This window comes from Myodes glareolus, chromosome 19 (genome assembly GCF_982192425.1).
Source record: "Myodes glareolus chromosome 19, mMyoGla1.1, whole genome shotgun sequence".
In the NCBI taxonomy this organism is placed as follows: Eukaryota; Metazoa; Chordata; class Mammalia; order Rodentia; family Cricetidae; genus Myodes; species Myodes glareolus.
The window spans coordinates 22570605-22591779 of NC_142044.1; the positions used below are offsets into that span (position 1 = coordinate 22570605).

General features: G+C 43.0%; 1 protein-coding gene and 1 long non-coding RNA gene across 3 annotated transcripts in view; both read left to right on the top strand.

Moving 5' to 3' along the window:
* Nsmce2 (NSE2 SUMO ligase component of SMC5/6 complex) overlaps window positions 1–21175 on the top strand; it is a 209547-nt gene that overhangs the window by 424 nt on the left and 187948 nt on the right. For both annotated transcript variants that reach the window (XR_014998034.1, XM_048457151.2), the window contains exon 2: window positions 3263–3433. Coding sequence is in view for 1 of the 2 variants with exons in the window: in XM_048457151.2 (XP_048313108.1) it covers window positions 3277–3433 (157 nt within the window). In the remaining variant the exon portion in view is untranslated. The remainder of the gene's footprint in view (window positions 1–3262; window positions 3434–21175) is intronic.
* LOC148118912 (uncharacterized) lies at window positions 3454–10138 on the top strand. The gene is made up of 2 exons (XR_015735600.1): window positions 3454–3738; window positions 4742–10138. It is a non-coding gene; the product is annotated as an uncharacterized LOC148118912 (long non-coding RNA).

Below are 21175 nucleotides of genomic sequence, written 5' to 3' on the forward strand. Positions count from 1 at the left end.
AAAAGCAGAGACTTGAAGAGTTGGTTGACATGTGCTCAAGGCCACAGGTGCTATTTCGTTTCTGCAGGTAGAGGTAAGTTGTGAGCTACTACCTTGCTGTGAACGAAGTGGGTGGGGCTCACCTTGTTGGCCATGGGCAGACGTGAAAATGGCCGTAGTTTTTGTTGTTACTTTGGTGGCTCAACAAATCCTTCCTGATCACTTCGTTTTCGTGGGTCGTTTCGCAGCTAATGCATGTTCCAGGTTAAGGAGGCCCCAGCAGAAGGGACTGGCAGACGTAAGCAAACAGCTGGCTTAAGCTTAGTAGTAGAAGTGTGTGGTAGGAACTGTGACGGCATGGAGAAGGGAAGGATCCATGGGCGAGGGAAGGCTTGAAGGGTGGCTACGTATATGCTGGCGTGCTGGAAAAGGAGACACAACTCTGTTGAAGTTGCCACCTTGGGTTTAAAGGCGGTTAGGGGCCTAGATTCGTGTTTGTTTGCTCTGTGCCTACTATGGTGCTGTACAGAAACATGTAGAGCAGTGTTGCTCTGTTAGGTTAATAACTGGCTTAACTGACAGCTGCTTTTCCAGGAATATAAGGGAGGCAAAGTAGTGTGCTGAGCCTGATTAACTTGGGGAGACCCCAGGAAGCGCATGTTTTTGTTGTAGATTGTCTTGGAGGCTATAGGTCCTGGGAACAGAAAGATCAATGTTATTGGAAAGAGGTTCCAAGAAAAGGTTGATTTAAATCAGTCTTTCTTTCCTTCCTTCCTTCCTTCCTTCCTTCCTTCCTTCCTTCCTTTCTTCCTTCCTTCCTTTCTCCTTCCCTCCCTCCCTCCCTCCCCCCTCTCTTTCTTTCTCTCTTTCTAAAAAGATTTACTTATTTATTATATATACAGTGTTCTGTCTGCCTGCATGCCAGAAAAGGAACCAGATCTCATTTATAGATGATTTTGAACCACCATGTAGGTGCAGGGAATTAAATTCAGAACCTCTGGAAGAGCAGCCAGTGCTCTTAACCTCTGAGCCATCTTCTCCAGCCCCCATGTCAGTGTTTCTTAGCCGATGTGATGATGATGGTTTGTTTTGTAGTGAGAGACAAATGCACATGGTAGAATTGTATGTGTCCCTGCCTCTGCTCCATGGATACTAGTCCACGTCCCCCCAAACTAAAAATGTCTCCACATGATGTTAAATATTCCCTGCGGGTGAGCCTCCCAAGTCCTAAGAAAGAAGCCAAGGCCTGAGGACCAGTGTTAGAATGTTCAGATGTCTATATATCAGATACTATGTCCTAGCTGTTTAAAAACAGCAGAATTGTTTGTCTTTCAATTTTAGAGGCTGAGAATTCCAAGGCCGATTTACCATCAGATTTAGTGTCTGGTGAAGACCTGTTTTCTGTTTTGTAAATGGCATGGACTTGCTGTTTCCTTCAGTGGTCAGAAGGGTGGTAGGAAGGCAAGAGAGCTCTCTGGAAGCATCTTTTTTAAGGGGACTAATTTCATTCTGGAGGGTGGATCTCGTCACCTCCCCAAAGGCCTTGTCTTCTAATACCACCACTTTGAACAGCAGGATTTCAACATAGAAATTGGGGCTGAGGACCCAGACATTCAGACCTTAGCAGATAGGTGAGACTGGGGGAGGGGGAAAAAGTGAAGAACGAATGTGTACATGCTGGAGGTGTGGAGGGGATTCACAGTTGTGAATTGGAACTCTAGACAGCTCACAGGAAAGATAGGGGAAGCAATGAGAGTCTGGAGGTGTGTATGAGGACACGCCGATCCCCGAGGAAGGGTAAGGACGGCAGTGGTGGCCTTGAGAGCAGGTCCAGTGAAGTGGAAGGTGTGGGAAGCCTGGCCAACACACCAGCAAGGACAAGAAGACGGGATTTGGGGACAAATGGAAACATGCCTACAGGAGAGCTTGGCTGCCAGGATGAGCACAGAAGCATGGGGCACACTCAGAGTGGGAGGCAGTAGGATATTTTTCTTTAAGATTAAAGAGAGAAGATGCCTTTGGTTTGCTGTGGAGAATGGTGTCGGGGAGGAGAGAATCAGTGATATAGGAAAGCGGGGAGGATTGCTGAGAGAAGGAAGGAGAAGGTCTAACATAAAGTGGAGGTGGTCCTCCTGGGCACGGTTAGGTCATTCGACAGGAGAAGAAAACAAAATGCAGAAACTGAGGCTGGTAGGGTAGAGGGAACTTCCGTGGTGGTTTCTGCTTTCTCAGTGAAGTAGCAATCTGGGTCTTTTAACTCCGACCTTCGGTGCAAGTGGGTGAGGAGACAGGAGTTTGTAGCGTCAGGTGGCATGGGTATTTTTAAGCCAGGGCTGTAGGCCAGGCATGCCTATAGTCTCAGCATCTCAGTGGCAAGAGGATTGGTATGAGTTTGAGGCCCCTGCTCTTGAAAGGAACAAGAGGGTTCTGATGCAAATTGTGCACCATGGGTGTGGCCTCTTCCTTCGAAGAGGAGCGAAGGACTTGCCAGCCAGCCTCTTGTCCCATGAACCTGAGTTCATCTTCTATCTCTCTGAGTCCTAGAAACCATTTTCCCTCACGGTGCCATGCAGCTTTAGCAACAGCCTGCTTGCCGTTTAAAGCCAGCATGAGCGCTGCACTTTTCTAGTTGCTTTCAATGGAGTGGATCTCAATCGGTTCCCGAAATAAGGCAAAGATGTCTATGTAGGCAAGGGGTCCAAAGCTTAAAGAGTTGGTGTTTAAAGGTGTAGATAAGGGAGTATTTAATATGAGGGTAGTAACTACAACTGTAATAGATAAACCACTGTAAATTAAGATGCCTATGTAGAAATCCTGCTTTTACTAAATCTGAGATAATTGCAGGTGCAAATCTATTGGAACTTAAGGAACTATCAAAACCAGATTTTTTTTTAAGAGTTCAGAATGCATATATACTAGATAAGTTAAAAGCTATAAGTTTAAAAAATCTTACTAAGCTTTATTTTCTTTCCTGTTGTAAAAGGAAATATGTCATGGACAGTCTCTATCGTCTATATGTGTTAGGCTAGTAAGAACTGGGTTTTGTAGACTTCTTGGAAGCATCAAGAAAGGGGGTGTCCTCCTTAAAAACTGAAGATAGTTACCGTCCCCACATTATATTGAGTGTGTGTGTTTGGCCTTGGTGTCCTCTAGGTACTGCATGCAGGTACCGGGGCAGCGCATGGATATTGAGTACAGTCGTCATCGAGTGTTACGGCTGTGCTCTTTTCCCATACGTTCTTTTTCTGACTTAGAACTCTTACCGTTGTGTTTGAAATTTTAGGTAACAGTTTCAAGATGCCAGGGCGTTCCAGTACAAATTCAGGTTCCACTCGTTACATGTCCTTCAGTGGTGTGGAGTCCGCTCTCTCCTCCTTAAAAAACTTCCAAGCCTGCATCAGCTCTGGAATGGACACAGTTTCTAGTGTTGCCCTGGACCTTGTGGAGACTCAGAGTAAGTGAAATGTACTCTCTCTCTGTCTCTCTCTCTCTCTCTCTCTCTCTCTCTCTCTCTCTGTGTATGTGTGTCTACTCTGAGGTAACAGTGTGGTTGCATTACTCTGGGGATGCCCTTTGTATGTTCTTGAGATAGGCGTTTAATCCTTCTGGACACATTCTCACCCTGTTCTGTAACCTGGCATAGCCATGCAGTGCAGTCGACCTCCACTCAGAACTGCCCTAGAAGTTCCTGAACAAGGACAGTAAGGTTTCTGACGGAGCACATGCAATCTCAAGTTTGTGATGTACGTGAACCAGAAGGTACGTGAATGCGCTGGCTCACTGGCTCACTTTCCGTTGGTTTACTTTACATAGTTCATGCTTGATCATGCTGCACATAGGCTCAGCGGATGCCAGGGATACCAGCAGAAGAAGGCCTCACAGGAGGAATTCTGCCCTGGTGAATTCTTACTTTTTAAGTAGAAGATTTTGAACAATGCTCTTTCCTTTTTGGGGCTAGAGTTATTATTACTTTTTGATGTATTGAGGAGCCAGGGGAGTGGCATAGTGACTTTTTTCTTTTTCCTTAAATGGTGCTATGTTTAAGACAGTTTGTGATGGGCTTAGGCATGTTTTTCTCTTTGCCTATCCTGATTGAGTCTTAAGGATCTAATTGTCAAGTTGGAAGAGTTTCTGTTGCTATTTCTTCACGTATTTCCTGCTCTCCAGTCTCCTTTCCTTTTACGATTCAATTACATGTAGATGCGATTGCTTGATATTATCCTATAAATCACATAGGGCTTGGTTTTCTGTGTCGTTTTTTCCTCTGACTTTGAGTAGCTTCTGTGCTGTGTTTTTAAATTCATTTGTCGTATTTACTGTGGTCTTCTGTCAGTTCTATACAGTGAATTTAAAATTTCTGATTACTGTGCTGTTTCAACAACACAAGATTAAATGGAACCTTTTGCGTCCACTTTTCCATTTCTCTTTTTGTCATGTTCTTGTTTTCTTATTCATTTTTTTAAGATTTATTTTTATGTTTTCGTATTCATTTTTAAAGATTTATATATATATAAAGACATATATATAATATGCACATAAATAGATATTATATAATATACCAATATAACATATAATCTATATTACCAGGCTTGTGTTGTACATCTTGCTGGCCCCTTCTCCATCCTTGAGTCTGTGAAGCATGGTTTTGGTATCTGATTTAAAACCATTGCCTGTCATTGCTGTCCTTTTCTCAGTGCCCTTCTAGTCTCATTTCCTCATGTATATTATGTTGCCAGTCAAGTTTTGTTGTCTTCTGTCGTAGTTGGCTTCCTTAGCTGTCAACCTGAAACAAACTTGGAGACACCTTGGAAGAGGTAGCCTCATCTGAAGAATTGTCCTGATCAGACCAGCCGTGTCTATGAAGCATTTACTCATTGCTGATTGATGTGGAAGGGCCGAGCCCACTGTGGGCTGTGCCATTCTCAGGCAGGTGGGCCTGCACTGGACGGGAGGAGTAGCAGAGCAGGCCGGGAGCAGTGTTCCTGATGGGTTCTGCTTCAGACTTGTGCTTTGGCTTCCCTCGCTAGATGGACTGCAGCCTCTGAGTGGAAACAGACCCGACCCTTCTTTAATTTGCTCTTGTTTTTGGTGTTTATCACAACAATAGAAAAGAATTTTTTTGTTGTTATTTTTTCGAGACAAGGTTTCTCTGTAGCTTTGGAGCCTGTCCTGGAACTAGCTCTTGTAGACCAGGCTGGCCTCGAACTCCCAGAGATCCACCTGCCTCTGCCTCCCAAATGCTGGGATTAAAGTCATGTGCCACCACCGCCCGGCTCTAGACAAATACACTTTTAAAGAGAGTTGAAATTTGTTTTGGTGAGAAACCAAATAATTTGTGGATTAGATGGCTCTATTTTTAGTATTGATAAGCTTTGTAATTTGGGTGGGTGTAGAGTAGTTGTTCTGGCTATTCTTAGTTGTCAACTTCACTCCATCTGGAATTAACTAAAACCCAAGTGGCATGGCATACCTGTAAGGAATTTTTTTTCTCTAATTGAATCATGTGAAGTAGAAAGACCCACTTTTACTCTGGGTCTTTTGAGATAGGAATATCCATCTTTAATTCAGATCGTTTGTTGAGGTAAGATCCAGTTTTCATCTGGGCCCCATGTTCTGCCGTCAGCCTGTATAAAGGACGTGGAAGAAGGAAGCGTTCGCTCTCTGCCTGCTTGTTCTTACTCTCACTGGCAAATCCCTTCCTTCACTGGTGTCAGAGCCTACTCTTTTGGGATTTCCATGTATACTGTAGATCAACTAAGACATCCAGCCTCATGAACAACTGCTCATATCTTGGGCCTTCTGTTGGTAGACCGCTACTGTTGACTAGCTGGATCACAGCCTGCAAACTATTCTAATAAAATTCCTCTCGCTATGTATATAGCTTCTATGTCTGTCTGTCTGTCTGTCTGTCTCTCTCTCTCTCTTTCTTTCTTTCTTTCTTGTTATAAATCTTGTTCCTCTAGAGAATCCTGACTAATACAGTAGCCTTTAGTAGGGCTAGCGTCATGTTGCCTCTGATTGTTCTCTGGAGGTTCAGCAGCTTCACTTGACTCTGGATGGGTAGAATTCAAGTGTCTCTGAGTCCTCTGCAAATCGTTTGCTTCCTAGCTCCCAGCAATTGTCCTCAGTGTCTCAGGATTCAGCATCGGACTCCAGGGAATGCCTGGACTGATTCATGGCTTGCTCCTAGCACTCCGTCTTGCAAGCTCCTGCTGCCTCCGCCTTCCTCGCTCCAGAGTCTTCTCATCCTTTAGGCTGCTATGCTCAGTGTGGATCCTTCCTCCCTAATTCTGGTCTGGGTATTGTCCTGTTGTCTGCAAGTAGTTACAGCATGTATTTTGGCCAGCTTTTGTAATATTCTTGAAAAGATGACCATGTCTGTCTAGTCATTCATTCGTGTCTGGCCGCATCAGTCACCTATGATCTCTTTAGTGACGGCCTTTAGTGTCTTGACCCTGCTCCACCTGATTTGGATCCTGTTCTTGGTGGTGATGGACCATTTAGCTTAAAGCTTGCCAGTCCTTACTTTATAGTTATAGTCAGTAAATATTTATTAAAAAAAAATTTTAGGGACTGGAGAGAAGGCTTAGTGAATAAGAACATTTGTTCTTACATGGAACCCAGATTTGATCCCCAGCACCCACTTGGTTAGCTCAAAACCAGCCATAACTAAAGTTCTAAGAGGTCTGATCCACTCTTCTGACCTTCATGGGCACCACCCATGGATATGGTACACATATATATGAATGCAGATAACACACTCATACACATAAAAAGAGCTGGATTTATTTATCCTGATTATTTGGGTTAAATTTGCAGCAAATACTTGGTTTTTAAAATTTTTTTTTTTTAAAAAAAAGCTCACGAGATGAATTTTGACTAAGTTATATAGAGAAGAAAGCAGGAGTGGAAGAGTCTGGACATGAGCAGATGCAGTGGGGAGCAGCCTGGAGTACAGTACTGTGTCTGTGGAAGCTGGCGTCCTGTTTCAGCAAACATTACAAAGTAACTATTCCGTGTCTAATTCAGTGCTCGGATTTAAAAAGGCCGCAGATGAGTATAAAATACTTCCTTCCTTCATGACTTTGCCATCTTATTGGAAAACAGATATGTATGCTCAGTGGGAAATGGATAAGATGTTGCAAAGATGCGAATAATTTGCTAGCACCTCTGAACTTATGAGGGACATCGCAGATTTTCATAAGGGTAATCACAGATTCTTCAAAATTGGAATTTTTGTTTAAAATTTGTATTAGCACCAAAACCTGTTAGGTGATCAGACTCAGGTTCTTCATTTCCGGTAGATGCTCGGGTTTCAGTGATCCCAGTTTGTCTGTAATGTTATTCTCTGCGTCAGAAGCACAGCCTGTGACACACCCAAGGCACATCCCTGTTCAGCCCTCTGCGTCACACTGTATGAAGAGATGTTCCTAACGATGGAGGTGCAGTAAATACAGTAAGCTGTGCTGGTCACCCAGGTGACATTTCTGTACCGTGAGAGATGATGGAGATGACACAGTGACTTCCCACACTAGTGTCCTAGGTGCCGCTGCTGCGGCTCACGTCAGGGCACCCACGGTGTTTCCCCACAAGGCTTTTGTGCAGCCGAAAACACTCCATGATAAACAGCAACAGCAACAGCAACAAACAGCCATGTCTTGTGGTTTTTACGAGTATGGTCTTGATCTATCTACCTGTGGGCTCTTGTCCAGTCTGGTGAGCTGTTTTAGGAAACTGAATTTGTGTGCTGATGAGCAAGAGGTGGATGGTGAGAGAAAGTCTTTCCGAGACAAGGTCAAGGGCAACCCATCCGCGCAAGCACTCCTTCATTAGGGGAGGGTTTTTTTTTTGTTTTTGTTTTTGTTTTTTTTAACCAATGAACATTTTGGCTTAATATAATTAAATAAAAGTCATATGTTGTCAATTAAAATGTTACTTAAAATTCAAGAAATTTTTGTTATATTTCCAAATTGTTTGTGTCACTTTCCCTTTTTTAAACAGGGATTTCCAAGCTTTTATAAAAGCCCCAAACTAATCATAGTCTATTGTACATTAAATTAGTTCCTCATGCCCTAAGTTACATAAAAATAAAATTGCAGACCCTCCCAAAATTTTATAGGAAACAATAGTCTTTAATGTAAGACATTTTTCTTGGTACTTTTTAAAAATTGGCAAATAAAAGTGGATATTTTGGGGGTACCATGTGACATTTTGATACTTACACTGTACAGTATTCAAACCAGTTTAGGTGTACCTTCTTAGACATTGTGATGGTTACTTTTAACTTGTCCGGTTGACATAGCCTAGTATCACCTGTTATATATTGCATTATATGTACATATAAAATATACACATCATTATATATTGAAATACATTTATTATATATAATATGTTATATAGTTGCATATTATATATTATGCAATTCTATCCAGACATTAGAAAGGATAGGATCTTTCTTTTATGATTTATTTATTTTTTTTAAGTTTCATTTTACATACCAACCACAATTCTCCCTCTCACCCTTCCTCCTGCCTCTCCTACCTCCCCCTCCTCCAGCCTACCTCCTATCAGCTCCTCCCAAAGGGTAAGGGCTCCCATGGGGAGTCAACAAAGTCTGGCCCATTAAGTTGAGACAGGACCAAGCCTCTTCCTCCTGCATTAAGGCTGAGCATGGCATCTCACCATAGGGCATGGGCTCTGACAAGCTAGCTCGTGTACCATGGATAAATCCTGGTCCTACTGTCAGGGCCCCTCAGATAGACCAAGCTACACAGCTGTCTCTCACATGCAGAGGGCCTAGTTCTGTTCCTTGGAGGCTCCCCAGCTGTTGGTCTAGAGTTCATGAGTTTCTGTGCACTTGGTTAGCTGTCTCTGTAGATTCTTCCATCATGATCTTGACCTTCCTTGCTCATATATTCCCTCCTCCCTCTCTTTGACTGGATTCCCGGAGCTTGGCCCTGGTGCTTGGTTATGAATCTCTGTCTCTGGTTCCATCAATTACTAGAAGAAGTCTCTATGATAACTGTTGGAATATTTACCAATCTGATTACAGGGGAAAGCCATTTTAGGCACCCTCTCCACTATTGCCAGAAGTCTTAACTGGGGTCATCCTTGTGGAGGGATAGAATCTTGTCATCTATGAGAACATGGATAGAAATGGAATATACATTATTGAATGAAATAACCAGGTTGGATGGACACTTTTGTGTGTGTGTGTGTGTGTGTGTGTGTGTGTGTATGTGTGTGTGTGTGTCTGTTTCCCTAGGATTCTAGAGCTGTGGCAGAAAGACCATAGTTACTGTAGTCTGATAGTATGTTTTTTGATCTGTGTCCAAGTATGGTATTGATGATAATGACCATAAAGATAAAAGTAATAAGTGAGTTTATTGCAGACTTTCATTGTGCTGGCTGTGTGTTTTTATTTGGATCCTCACATGATCCTATCACCAATCCTATGACGTAGAATGAAGTTATCTTCACTTTTTGAATGACAGAGCTCAAACTTAGAGAAGTTAAATATTTTCCCAGGCCACAGAGTTAGAAATGAGTACAGTACAGATTTGAACACAGGGAAATCACCTCAGTTTCTTCCCTGAACCATTATCCTCTGTCGTAAATGCTTTATGGTTGCACACACCTTTAATCCCAACACACAAAAGATAGACAAGTATAGATTTCTGAGTTTGAGGCCAGCCTATTCTATATAAAGAGTTCTAGGCCATCCAGGGCTACATAGTAGGACTCTGTCTAAAAGAAAAATAAAAATAAGAATAGAAAAATATAAAAATACACTGTATGAGATTTTCCTTGGGAAAAAAAATGTAGCTGCTCACCTCACCTGAGTTTGCCTCCCAGGAGTTTGCCTTACCCCACAAAGAGAGCTGACCAGTGCGCACTCTCCCCAGCCCAGACCCCGAACACTGAGGACCTGACATTCCACAGTCTGAATCATCTTGTGTGTGGAAGAGCTGGCCTTGACAGTTGGGACTAGACTCCTTTTTGCATGTAGTGTCCTGATGGGAACTGTTGGACAGAGGTTTTGTTATGTTGAGTACCCTTTTCCTTTGTTTGGGGAGATGCTGGCTTGACTTGTACTTGCTCAGAGCTGTTTCTGCATCTTGCTTGAGCTGGGTGTCTTAATAAAGAAGCCGCACCTGTATTCCTCTGTGTCTGGACTCATTTCTGTTGTTTGTGAACTGGCCAAACTGACTACAGTATAAAAACAAACAGCTGTTACTGATTTTATTTTTTGAGGCAGGGTCACATGTAGTCCATGATGGCCTTGAACTTGTTCTTCCTGCCTCCATCTCCCCATTAAAGGCAGGAGCCGCCATTCGTGCTTTCCATGCTGTTGGATGTCTAACCTAAGGTTTTGTCCATGCTAGGCAAGCACTCCGTCTACTGAACTACAACTCCAGCAACCGATAATGTGATTCTTAGCTTCCCATGAATGCCTTCAGTTCTTATGCCAGAGATTGCGCTTTTTTGGCTTTAGCTTTTTCTGTCTTAAAGATAGAACTGAGAAGAGAGAGAGAGAGAGAGAGAGAGAGAGAGAGCTCAGTAGCCAAGAGCACTTACTCTTCTTGCAGAGGACCTGGATTTGGTTCCCAGCACTCACATGGCAGCTCACATCCTTCTGAAACTCCAGTTCCAGCACCTCTTCTGATGTTCAGGGCCTCCTGCATGCTATCCGTATATACTTGGACAGACACGCACACACATGAAAGTAAATACTTAAGAAAAATGGCCCTCGTGTGAAGCAGCTGGAACATTTTGATGTCATTATACTGACTTAGGTGGTCTTTGTCCAAGCTTCTTGTGATGGTAGGAGACTAAACTTTTACGTGGCTAAGTGACAGCTGTCAGATTTACGTTTCAGTGAACAATCCAGCTGTAGCCCTATGTATAGATGTTCTATTGTGAGTAGTATCCAGACTTGTATAATGTCCGGTCCTGGCCAGTCAAGGTTTCAAAAATTTGTAATTTTTGTTGTGTAAAATTGAAAAAAAACCCTTAATTTAATATTTTATTCTTTGACAATTTCATACATATGTACAACATGTCTTGATCACATCCACCCTTAGTTCTCTTGTCTCACTCCCTTTAGTCCCCACCACAACACTTTTCCTCTCTGTTAAAAAATCAGAAGGTAGGGCTGGAGAGATGGCTCAGAGGTTAAGAGCATTGCCTGCTCTGCCAAAGTTCCTGAGTTCAATTCCCAACAACCACATGGTGGCTCACAACCATCTGAAATGGGGTCTGGTGCCCTCTTGTGGTCTGCAGGCATACACACAGACAGAATATTGTATACATGATAAATAAATAAATATTTTTAAAAAATCAGAAGGTACCCCCCCCACAAAAAAGCCAGAAGTTCAAGGTAATCTTCAGGCATATAAGGCTTGAACCCAAAATCCCAGAGTCCAACTAGTGCTGTTTGCAGGAGCATGGGCAACCTACCAGTGGTCACATCCCCGAAGAAGAATGACACCTTCCCCTGGTAGCCATCAGTTGCCAATAGCCCTTCATCTAGGGATGGAGCCCATGAGTCTCTATCTTGTCTGCACTGGCTTGATCTTGTGCAGGTTCCTCAAGCTCTGGCGAATTCATAGGCCTGACGACCTTGTCCTTTCCAAAAGGCAGCATTCGCAGCTTCCTTCCCACACTTTAGCTCTTGTGTTCTTGTCGCCCTGTCTTCCGTGTGCTGCCTGACCTTGCAGGGAGTCACATCTCATTCAGGGCAGGTACTTAACTGTCACATGCTCAGCATTTGCGTTAGTTGTGGTTCTCTGCCTTGGCTGCTGCCTGCTTGCTTCTCTGGCTAGCGTTGAGAGCAGTACTGCTGTACAGATAGAATCATCAATATTAAGAGAGCAAGTTGACAAGATGCCTGTCTAGCAAAACTGTAGTAAGTTCCCCTCTAAGGTTTATATCCTCTCTGGTCTCAGGGTTTTGACGAGGTTGTCAGTACCAGGCCTCCATTCCCTCCTGGGGATCAGGCCTCAGATCCAGTCAGAAAATGGTTACTGTCGCAGTAGCCTGCCTCTCTTGCACCAGTGGGCGCATCTTGTCCTAGCATGTGGGGCCTGCTCTTGGGTAGGACTGTTGATGACTTTTCTCCCCGAGCAGCTCTTTAGCACTAGGAAAGTTGATAGGAAGTTTCCAGGTTGGTTCCAGGCTGCCTTAAATTCAGGCCTTAAACACCCGAGGAGTACCTTGAACTTTTGATCTTCCTGCCCCCTGTCTCTCGACAGAGATAATAGGCATTTGCCATCATGCCTAGTTTTATGTGTTGCTGTCATAAAGCCCAGAGCTTCATGCGTACAAGTCATTCACTGAGTGTGCTACATCCCTTGCCACCAAACACATAATCTTCTTAATTCCTTTGCCTGATGTATTTAAACCCTCAGAATTTAAGATTATTAATGAGCCCTTGCCTCATTCTTCTCAGAATGTCTAACTCCCTTTTCTGCTCTGGTTGTTGTTTTTTTTTTTTTTCCTACTATTTACACTTCCTATTTATGCGCTGTGCTGTTGAGTTTGTTCATGTTATTGTCTGTGTCTGTCTGTCTAAGCTCCGTCGTTCTGGTCAGGTGCTTCCCCCTCCTCCTATTGCTGGTCTGACCTCTGTGGTGGTTTGAATGCTTGGTCACCTGGGAGTGGTGCTGTTTGAAAGGATTAGGAGGTGTGGTTTTGTTGGGGTAGGTGTGGCCTTGTTGGAGGAAACACGTCACTGGGGGCAGGCTCTCTCTTCCTGCTGCCTTCAGGCTGTAGAACTCTTCAGCTACCAGGGCTGCCTGTGTGCTGCCTTGCTGTTGTCATGGGACTAATGGACCTCAGAAAGTGTGAGGTTTGCCAAGGTCGTGGTGTCTCTTCCCAGCAATAGAGTATTGATTAGGACAACCTGGTAAGTAGTTAACACATAGAGTATAGAATTATCTGTTTAAAACCTAAAAGGATAGGATGATTACTATAAAAGTTCTCTTAATTGTCTCTTTCATTTATATGTATATCCATGTCAATGAATATTTGTGTAAATCACACATTTCCTAATCATTATGTACTGAATTTACACACACACACACACACACACACACACACACACACACACACACACAGAGCAGTGGGCCATTTTGTCCTCTAGGAGTTGCAACAGGTTGTTATAATTTGGATTATAATTATGCATGCTACTGCCCTCTGCTGGCTTCTGGTTGTCCTTTCTGACTAAGGCAGCCAATAGGAAAATACATTACAAACCTCTTAATGTTCTCGGTCTAAAACTTTCCCAAGTACAGCTGCCGAGGAAAGGACAAGATTGTAAATGTTTATGAACAGATCTTTTTAAAGTGATTGGAAGAGTTAAACCAGATTATGACATAGTCATGCATGGATAGCCCCTCCGCAATAAAGATGAGTATGTCAATACTGCCTAGGATGAGGTATAGCATATGTGCATACCACCCACATGCATGTTTACACATGTTAGTGAACTTTGGGAAAGCGCTTGAGATTTTGCAGATTTGGAAATTATGAAGCACAGGCAGTGTTAAGGCTTTTTGAGGTAAACAATAACTGGAGCTTTAGTTGGTCTGCCTGTCAGCGGCTAGAGCTCTTTCTAGTATTCAGAGGTTTCCTTATGTGTTTGTTTGTGTCCCGATTCTGTAGCTGGCCTGGATTGTTGAGTCTTTGAGTGTAGGATTCATGTACAGGCATGCGTCTTCCAGTCTCTGAGCCTGACCCTGGAACTTGTATATTTTAGGTTCTCTTTAAATGCTTATTGGGTGAATCAGTCAGGCAGGCATTTAAGGCACTTGAGTGCTGGGGTCTAAAAGCCATGCTTGGAGTATCGACTTCACCTACGGATACAGGCAAGTGCTGCTAACCAGCCGCTCCCCAGTAAGCTGAGAGCTGATTGTTGAGCAGCTATCGGCACTGCTAGGGGATTCTGCAGCAACTTTTTAACCAACTTTGATCAAAGGCCCCAAACCCCACTGTTCTGGAGTAGTGTTAGAATTGCCTGCTTTCTTTGTTGGTGAAGTTTCCCTGCACCTTGATGTAGTTTTAGGCATGTGTGAGATGTAAGTTTAACTGTATCATTGCCATGTGTGTCTTTCTTAATCTTGACCTGGGATATGCCTCTTGGTGCAGCCATTTTCAAAGCTGTTGAGGGAAAAGGAGCAAAGGGAGTCGCCATAGATAAGGCAGGCCCATCCAAATGAAGGTGCAGGAGTGAACGTCACTGAGTGAGATAAATACCGCATCCTCGGTCTGTTGGGAAAATAAGGCTCACTGAGTTGAAATAACTTAAGCCAGAACACAAATAGGGAATTTGAATTTGAACACAATTATTGATCTCTAGCTTAGACTCTCTTTTTTTTCTCCTCCTCATAGTAGCTGTTGGTGGATGGCGGGAACCCTCGACATCAGTGCCAGTCCGCTTTGTGTCTCCATTACAGAACACCTGGGAACTAACTTAGAAAAGATGTCTCTGCCTCCTTGTTTTGGAGTTTCTAGTCCATGATCCCTTGGGATCTCTATTAAGGCAGCATGTTATGGAAGGCACTCATTATCCCTGCCATCAAGCAAGAAAGGAGGAAGAAGGAATCAGGATCTCAGTTCCCATTCAAGACCATGTCACTAGTGACCTAAGCATTTCCCTCAAACCCCTTCCTCTCGAAGGTGCCATACCTGCCAATAATGCCCACCCAACGCACCAGTTCTATAATACAGCAGGCCTTCGGGAGACATTGATTATTCAAACTGTAGCAACTGCCTGTTAGTGATATGTCCAGCATAGTTGGGTGTATTTTGTGGTTTTAAATGTGGTATATGGAGTCTATGTTATTTTATATTAAAAATGAGGAAACCTAAGTCGAAATTTCAATTTTTTGACAGACATATGGCTGATGAATGACCAAAGTGTTTGAACTAGCAAAGATGAGGTATGGTGAAGGCCCATATTCTGTGCAGCACAAGCCTTAGGTATACGGGCAGTGACAATGGGGAAGCTGTTAAAGATTGCCAAGAGAAGGTTTGGAAAAGAAAGAGAAAAGCTGTGAGAAATATCAGTATGGGGCCGGTGCTCGCTTTTAATGCCAGCACTGGGGAAGTGGATGCAGATGAATCTCTGTGAGTTTGAGGCCAGCTTGGTCTACAGAGTGAGTTCGAAGACAGCCAGGGCCACATAGATAAACTTATCTCGAAAACGAGGGAAAAAAAAAAAAAGAACCATCAGCCTGTGCAGTCCTTACAGTATTAGATTTGTTCCCTACGTGTCTAAGTCTCTACATTGATAGGACAAGATGACTTCAGTTACTCCCTCCACAAACGATACCCTTGATTTGAACTCCAGAGCAAGGGATGGCACTGACTTGTAGCCGTGGCTATAAGGGCTCCATCTCTGATTCAGTTTTAAAGTTATAGGCATAGGACCCTTAAGGAATAAATAGATACTTTTAAAGTTCAAAGCCCTCCCCTCCAGAAGCACACAGTACCAAGCCGAATTGGAAGCGCTGACGGACGCTGAGCCTTGCTGTTTTCCAAATTGGTATTTAAAGAAGCCGGCTTATCCTCTAAGGGCTGACTAGAAAAGACAGTTAGCAAGACTTCCAAGACTTCCTCAGGTCTGCAAATACTGCAGTGGGCTTGCCATGGTGTCTGTTATTAGGGTAGGTGACCCATAATTTAAAATCGCCACTTGTCCTCCTTGGTCTTTCTCTCCTTCTTTCTTTACCCACAGTGCTGTGGTATACCCTTTCCTACTGAGAGCAGTTAATGCTTTGTCTTTGTTTCACATAGTTGCTTGAATTTAAATGGTGTTTTGTAGGTTGTTTGTTTCAGTGCTGTGATCCCCTTGAAATGGGTTGTCTGGCGACAAATCTCTCTGATGCTCATTGGACATCTTGGGAGTTTGGAACCCACGTAATGCATATCAGGTGTTGAAATATTTAAATATGTGGTAATAGATGGCCTCTCTCTCCACCTCCTCTTCCCTGTGTTTGAGAGTATATGTTTGAGAGTGTGTGTTTGAGACTGGGTTTCCCTGTGTAGCCTTGGCTGTCCTGGAACTCAGTATGTAAAATCTGCCTGTCTCTGCTGGGATTAAAGGTGTGTGCCACCATGACACAGGTTTGTAGGTGGCTTTAAGACTGTTCTGTAAATAGAGACTATGCATTCATTTTCCGATCACCCAGACCCGAATAACCACACAGAAACTATATTAATTCAGCATTGTTTGGCCAATTGCTTAGGCATATTGCTAGTTGGCTCTTACTTATTAAATTAACCCATTTCTATTAATCTATAATCAGCCATGAGGCTGAAGCCTACCGGTAAGGTTCTGGCATCTTACTACATGGCATTTCCCTGGCTTCACCTTCTTTATCCCTTCATTCAGTTTAGTTTTCCTGCCTAGCTCTGTTCTGCCCCGCCATAGGCCAAAGCAGCTTCTTTATTAACCAATGGTAATAAAACATATTCGCAGCATACAGAGGAAAATCCCACATCACTGTTCCTTAGTAAGAACATGTATTTATCCAGAATGAAAAATGACTTTCTGTCTAGAATGAGCTTTTTTGTTAATTTATTTAAAACAATTTTAAAGACTTTGAACTTCAGAACTGTCTATACCAGTGCTCTCAAGTTTAAGGGTGAATTAGAACCACTGAGAAATCTCCATAGAACAGATCACTGGTCCCTACCTGCATTGTTTCCATAATTCTGAATAGCACAGCGATTTGCATTCCCAAGATTCCAGGTACTGCTAATGCCAGGGACCACACTTTGAGAGAGAGCATGAGCCAGGTCCCATGCAGTAGGAGACCCGCCACTAGATGGCATCAGAACACTTCCTAGAGGGTACTCACTGGCTGACTTGTCCTAGGTTTCTTGATCAGAGTTCAGGTTGTGTAAAAGATTCATCAGATTATCAGAATTTAGCATTCTAAAGCCTGATCTGCTCCATATACATAAAAAGTAAAGATGTTCTGATTCTTTCAAACCTAGGAAACTAGGAATATTGTCATAATCTTTCAAGATCAGCTCACCTGGAATGAGCATTGTTCCATTCCGTGGACTCCTCTTCAGTTATTCATGCTGTTCATTTTATTTACTGGGGATTGCTGCAGGGACTTGTTACAAAACAGAAATATAGGAGTGGGAGAGATAATTCAGCAGTTAAGAGTACTGCCTGCCCTACAACCATCTTCCAGTTCTAGGGACCCTATGCTGCCTGCTGGCCCCCAAGAGCACCAGGCACATAGGTTTTGCATGTACATAGATGCAACAAGTATTTTATGTCACACGCATAAAATAAAATAAAATAAAGGCATCTTTAAAAATAAAGAAACAATTCTTTTAAAATATATAAAAACAGGACTGGAGAGATGGCTCAGCTGTGAAAGGTTAGGATCATAACCAAAATGTATAAAAACAAATGTATATCTTGTAACTCATAAGACAAGTGGAATTTATGCTTCTAACCGACTGGATTTTGATTTGTAAACTTTTAGAATCACCTTAAAATATCTGTTCACATAAAGATTTATAATTTCATCCTTTTTCCAGTTGCATTTGGAAGAGTGGTGAAAGGTTAAAGGTGTGAAACACTGCCTATGGCTTCCCTAGTCAAAAAGTTGAGTAGTTCAAGTTTCTGCTCTCTTTGCCTCTCCTCCCCCCCTCTTACCTTGGGGTGTCACTCCTTTACTTCCCAGCTGTCCCCACACCTCCAGGTGCTCTTTCTTCAGTCACTGAAACAGCGTAAGAACGGCCATCAGTCTTCCACATAGTGGTACGTGTAGAGGGGATGGCTCGCTCTGTCCTGTATGTGTAGAAGGGATGGCTCGCTCTGTCCTGTATGTGTAGAGGGGATGGCTTGCTCTGTCCTGTACGTGTAGAGGGGATGGCTCGCTCTGTCCTGTACGTGTAGAGGGGATGGCTCGCTCTGTCCTGTACGTGTAGAGGGGATGGCTCGCTCTGTCCTGTATGTGTAGAGGGGATGGCTCGCTCTGTCCTGTATGTGTAGAGGGGATGGCTCGCTCTGTCCTGTTTGGTAAGCTCTTCTGTACACATCACATGAACATGTCTGACTTTGAAATAGTGAATGAGCCACTTTCTGTTTTTTGCTTTTTTTTTTTTTAACATGTTATATATTGAACCTAAATACTGTTTGGGTTTTCTAGACCCTTGACAATAGATAGTTTTTCTATTGGTTCTGTTTTCTTCTCAGATTTTTTGTTTTGTTTTTTTCTTGGTCTTTGGAGCTGAAGCTTTGGTTAGATTTCAGTGATCCAGCTGGGTATGAAAAGGACTAACCCAGAAAAACTAAATAGGAACCACTCAATCGTATTAAAAAGCCAGGCCGGCACTACAGTGTGTCTCTCATTGGCAAGGGCTGAGGTGGGCTTATTGCTAAGCTGAGATGACAGGAGAGGCAGAAGTAGAACAGACGCTAGAAGCATTTTTGAAACGCTGTAGTCCTCTTTTAATGACATAAAGTTTTAATGTCTGTGGTCAGTGGAAAGGGGCTTTATGAGGATGGCACGTAGCAGAGCTGAAACTGTTGATTCTTGCAGAGGTCATTAGCCAGGCTCTTCTCCTGTTTCCGTGGCCACAAATGAAGTTATGTGTTCGTGCTGTACATTTCTGTCTCGTGTTACATATGTGTAGAAGCGCAGTCTGATAAGCCTGTAGTGTTCAGCACATGTGTAATTTGACATTTTCTACTGTCCTCATTTTCAAAAAATAAGGAGAAAGGAGAGATTTATAATGCTTTCTTTCACCTACTGTATCTAAAATACTATTTAGGGGCCAGAGAGATGGCTCAGTGGTTAAGAGGATTGACTGCTTTTCCAGAGGATCCAGGTTCAATGCCCAGGTCCCAGGCAGTCATACACCTGCTTCTAGGCACTATTGTTATTAGAAATGTACATGGTGCCTAGACTTACATGCAGTCAAAACACCCATAAGCATAAATAAATAAAATTTTAAAAGTAAATTAAAGTATTTTTATATGTAATAAATATGAAAGTTCCTAAGGAGATATTTTGACACAGAGAGAGCACTGAAATCAAAATCCTACAGTACACCAAAGTCCACACTAGTCTCCTTCTTTATGCTTACCAGCCACACGTGGCACATAGCTGCTTTATGAGATGACAAATCACATAGGCTATCTCACTTCTCTGTGACAGAGAAAGGTAAGAAATAATAAGGGATGGCCAGATCAGCTAGACCTGCAGCTTCTTAGCAGTTCTGGTGGGTATTCAAATCAACCATTTGGAAGAACGAGACACTACCTCATTTTCTCCTGTACTTGCCACTTTTGCTGTTGGCATGGCTGCTATTTTAGGTTTTTCCCCAAATTGTTTAGCCAGCTTAAAATGAAAAGTGTAGCGTTTCTGGGGATCCTGTTACATTTGCTTCTGTATGAAATGTGTGTTCATTTGAATCCACAACTACAGTACTTCATATTTTGTAGCTGATGTGGTAAATCAGTTTCATATGGTGTTGGGCAAGCTGGAAGGTTAAGCCTCTTAACTTCAGCAGCCAGCATATTCTAGTTGCTGTAAACAATTAAGCCCGTCAGCAATTGACCTTGGGAATGCTAATTTGCTTGTCCCTGGGTGCTGCCTCAGGCCCTGGCTTTCTCTCTGTGGGTGGGAGTTATGAACCTGGTTTGGAGAAGAACTGGAGGCATTTGAGGCCAGCTCCAAACAGATGCGAGTCTTGCTTCATTTTTGCATGTGACCACAGTTGCAAGAGGCATATTCTTGCATGATATTTTTTTTTTTTAAGGCCTGTGGAATCAGAGACCAAAGTTGAAAGGCAGCTTCTTTTACCTTTGGATCTGTTCTTGCCCTTTAATGAGCCCTGATGGTGAAAGTTGATTTAAAACTGACAGTTTCTCGTTGTGAATTCTTTGTGATTCTTAGAATTATTAGAAGAGTTGAAAGTCACCTTTTATAACACACTCATTCCCTGCTTAGTGACTTTTACTGACAGGGTCTTACAGTGTAGCCCAGGCTGCCCTCAAACCCACAGTCCTCCCGCCTCATCCTCCAGAAGGCCAAGATTACAGGTTTATACAAGCACCTCTGGTTTGGTTTTGTGTTCTTTGCAGCTATTTAGTGTCTGGTCCAGAATAAGCCGACTAATTGAGAAGCAAGGGGCGCTAGCCAGGGAAGTTCCACCCAGTGAGAAGTTCTGCTCGGGCAGTGCTTTCTCTGCATGTGATCCTGAGAGAGAAGAGCTGGGGGAGTATTTGAATTCTGAATTACTGCCACTGTAAACTGGCAGCGACTGCAACGGCTGCAATGGTCACTTTTACTTGAAGACAAAGATTTCAATTTTCTTCTGGACTGTGTGTTAGGACTTTGCAGTGAGAAGAGAAAGGGTGTGTTTAAGAAAAAGAAATATTGAGTTCAGTTGTCCTTAGAACAGGGGATTTATTAGAACCATAGCCTGCCCTGTGGTCCAGGCTGATGCTAGAGGCTTTAGTTCTGCCAGACAAAGGAAGGTGTCTACTCATTAAGGCTTCAGAGGGAGGGGGAAGTCTTATACTGTGTGGAAGGAGGCCTAGTTAATATATGACTTGAGCTAGGAGACCCTGACCACAGTCAGGTTGCTTTAGATTTTGATTAGCAAGGGGGAGAGGCAGATTTGACTCTGAGGGCTGTGTAAGGGGAGCTGGTTATAGGGGCGGGGCATGGCCCATCAGCTCTTAGCAGTGACTTCTGCACCAGGGGAGTCTGGATTCTAATATAGTGCATGGGCAAACTACAACATGATATTGTACACTACAGAACTGTAGAGTATCACATAAAACTGATCCAAATGTTTATTTGAACCTTTTTGGTTTCAATTATTAGATAATTGTTAACTCTTTTTTTGTTGACTGATCACCAGTTAATTTTTAGCCCATGCCTTGAAGGTTAATGGTGTTGTTAGCAGCTTTGACAAATATGTATGCATGCAAAGATTAGGAGCACTACATGGTAGTAAGTTTCATACTTCTAATTAGTAGATTGTCAGTGTGTCTGAACAAAGCAAGAGTCAGGATGTCCTTCACCTCTTCGTTTATTGCAGAACAACCGGATAGTATATTCTGTGGAGTAGGTGACTTACTGAAAAGATCGTATGTGTGTGGGTGTGTGCACGTGCGAGTGCATGTGCCAAGTCCAGAAAAGAGCACGGGATC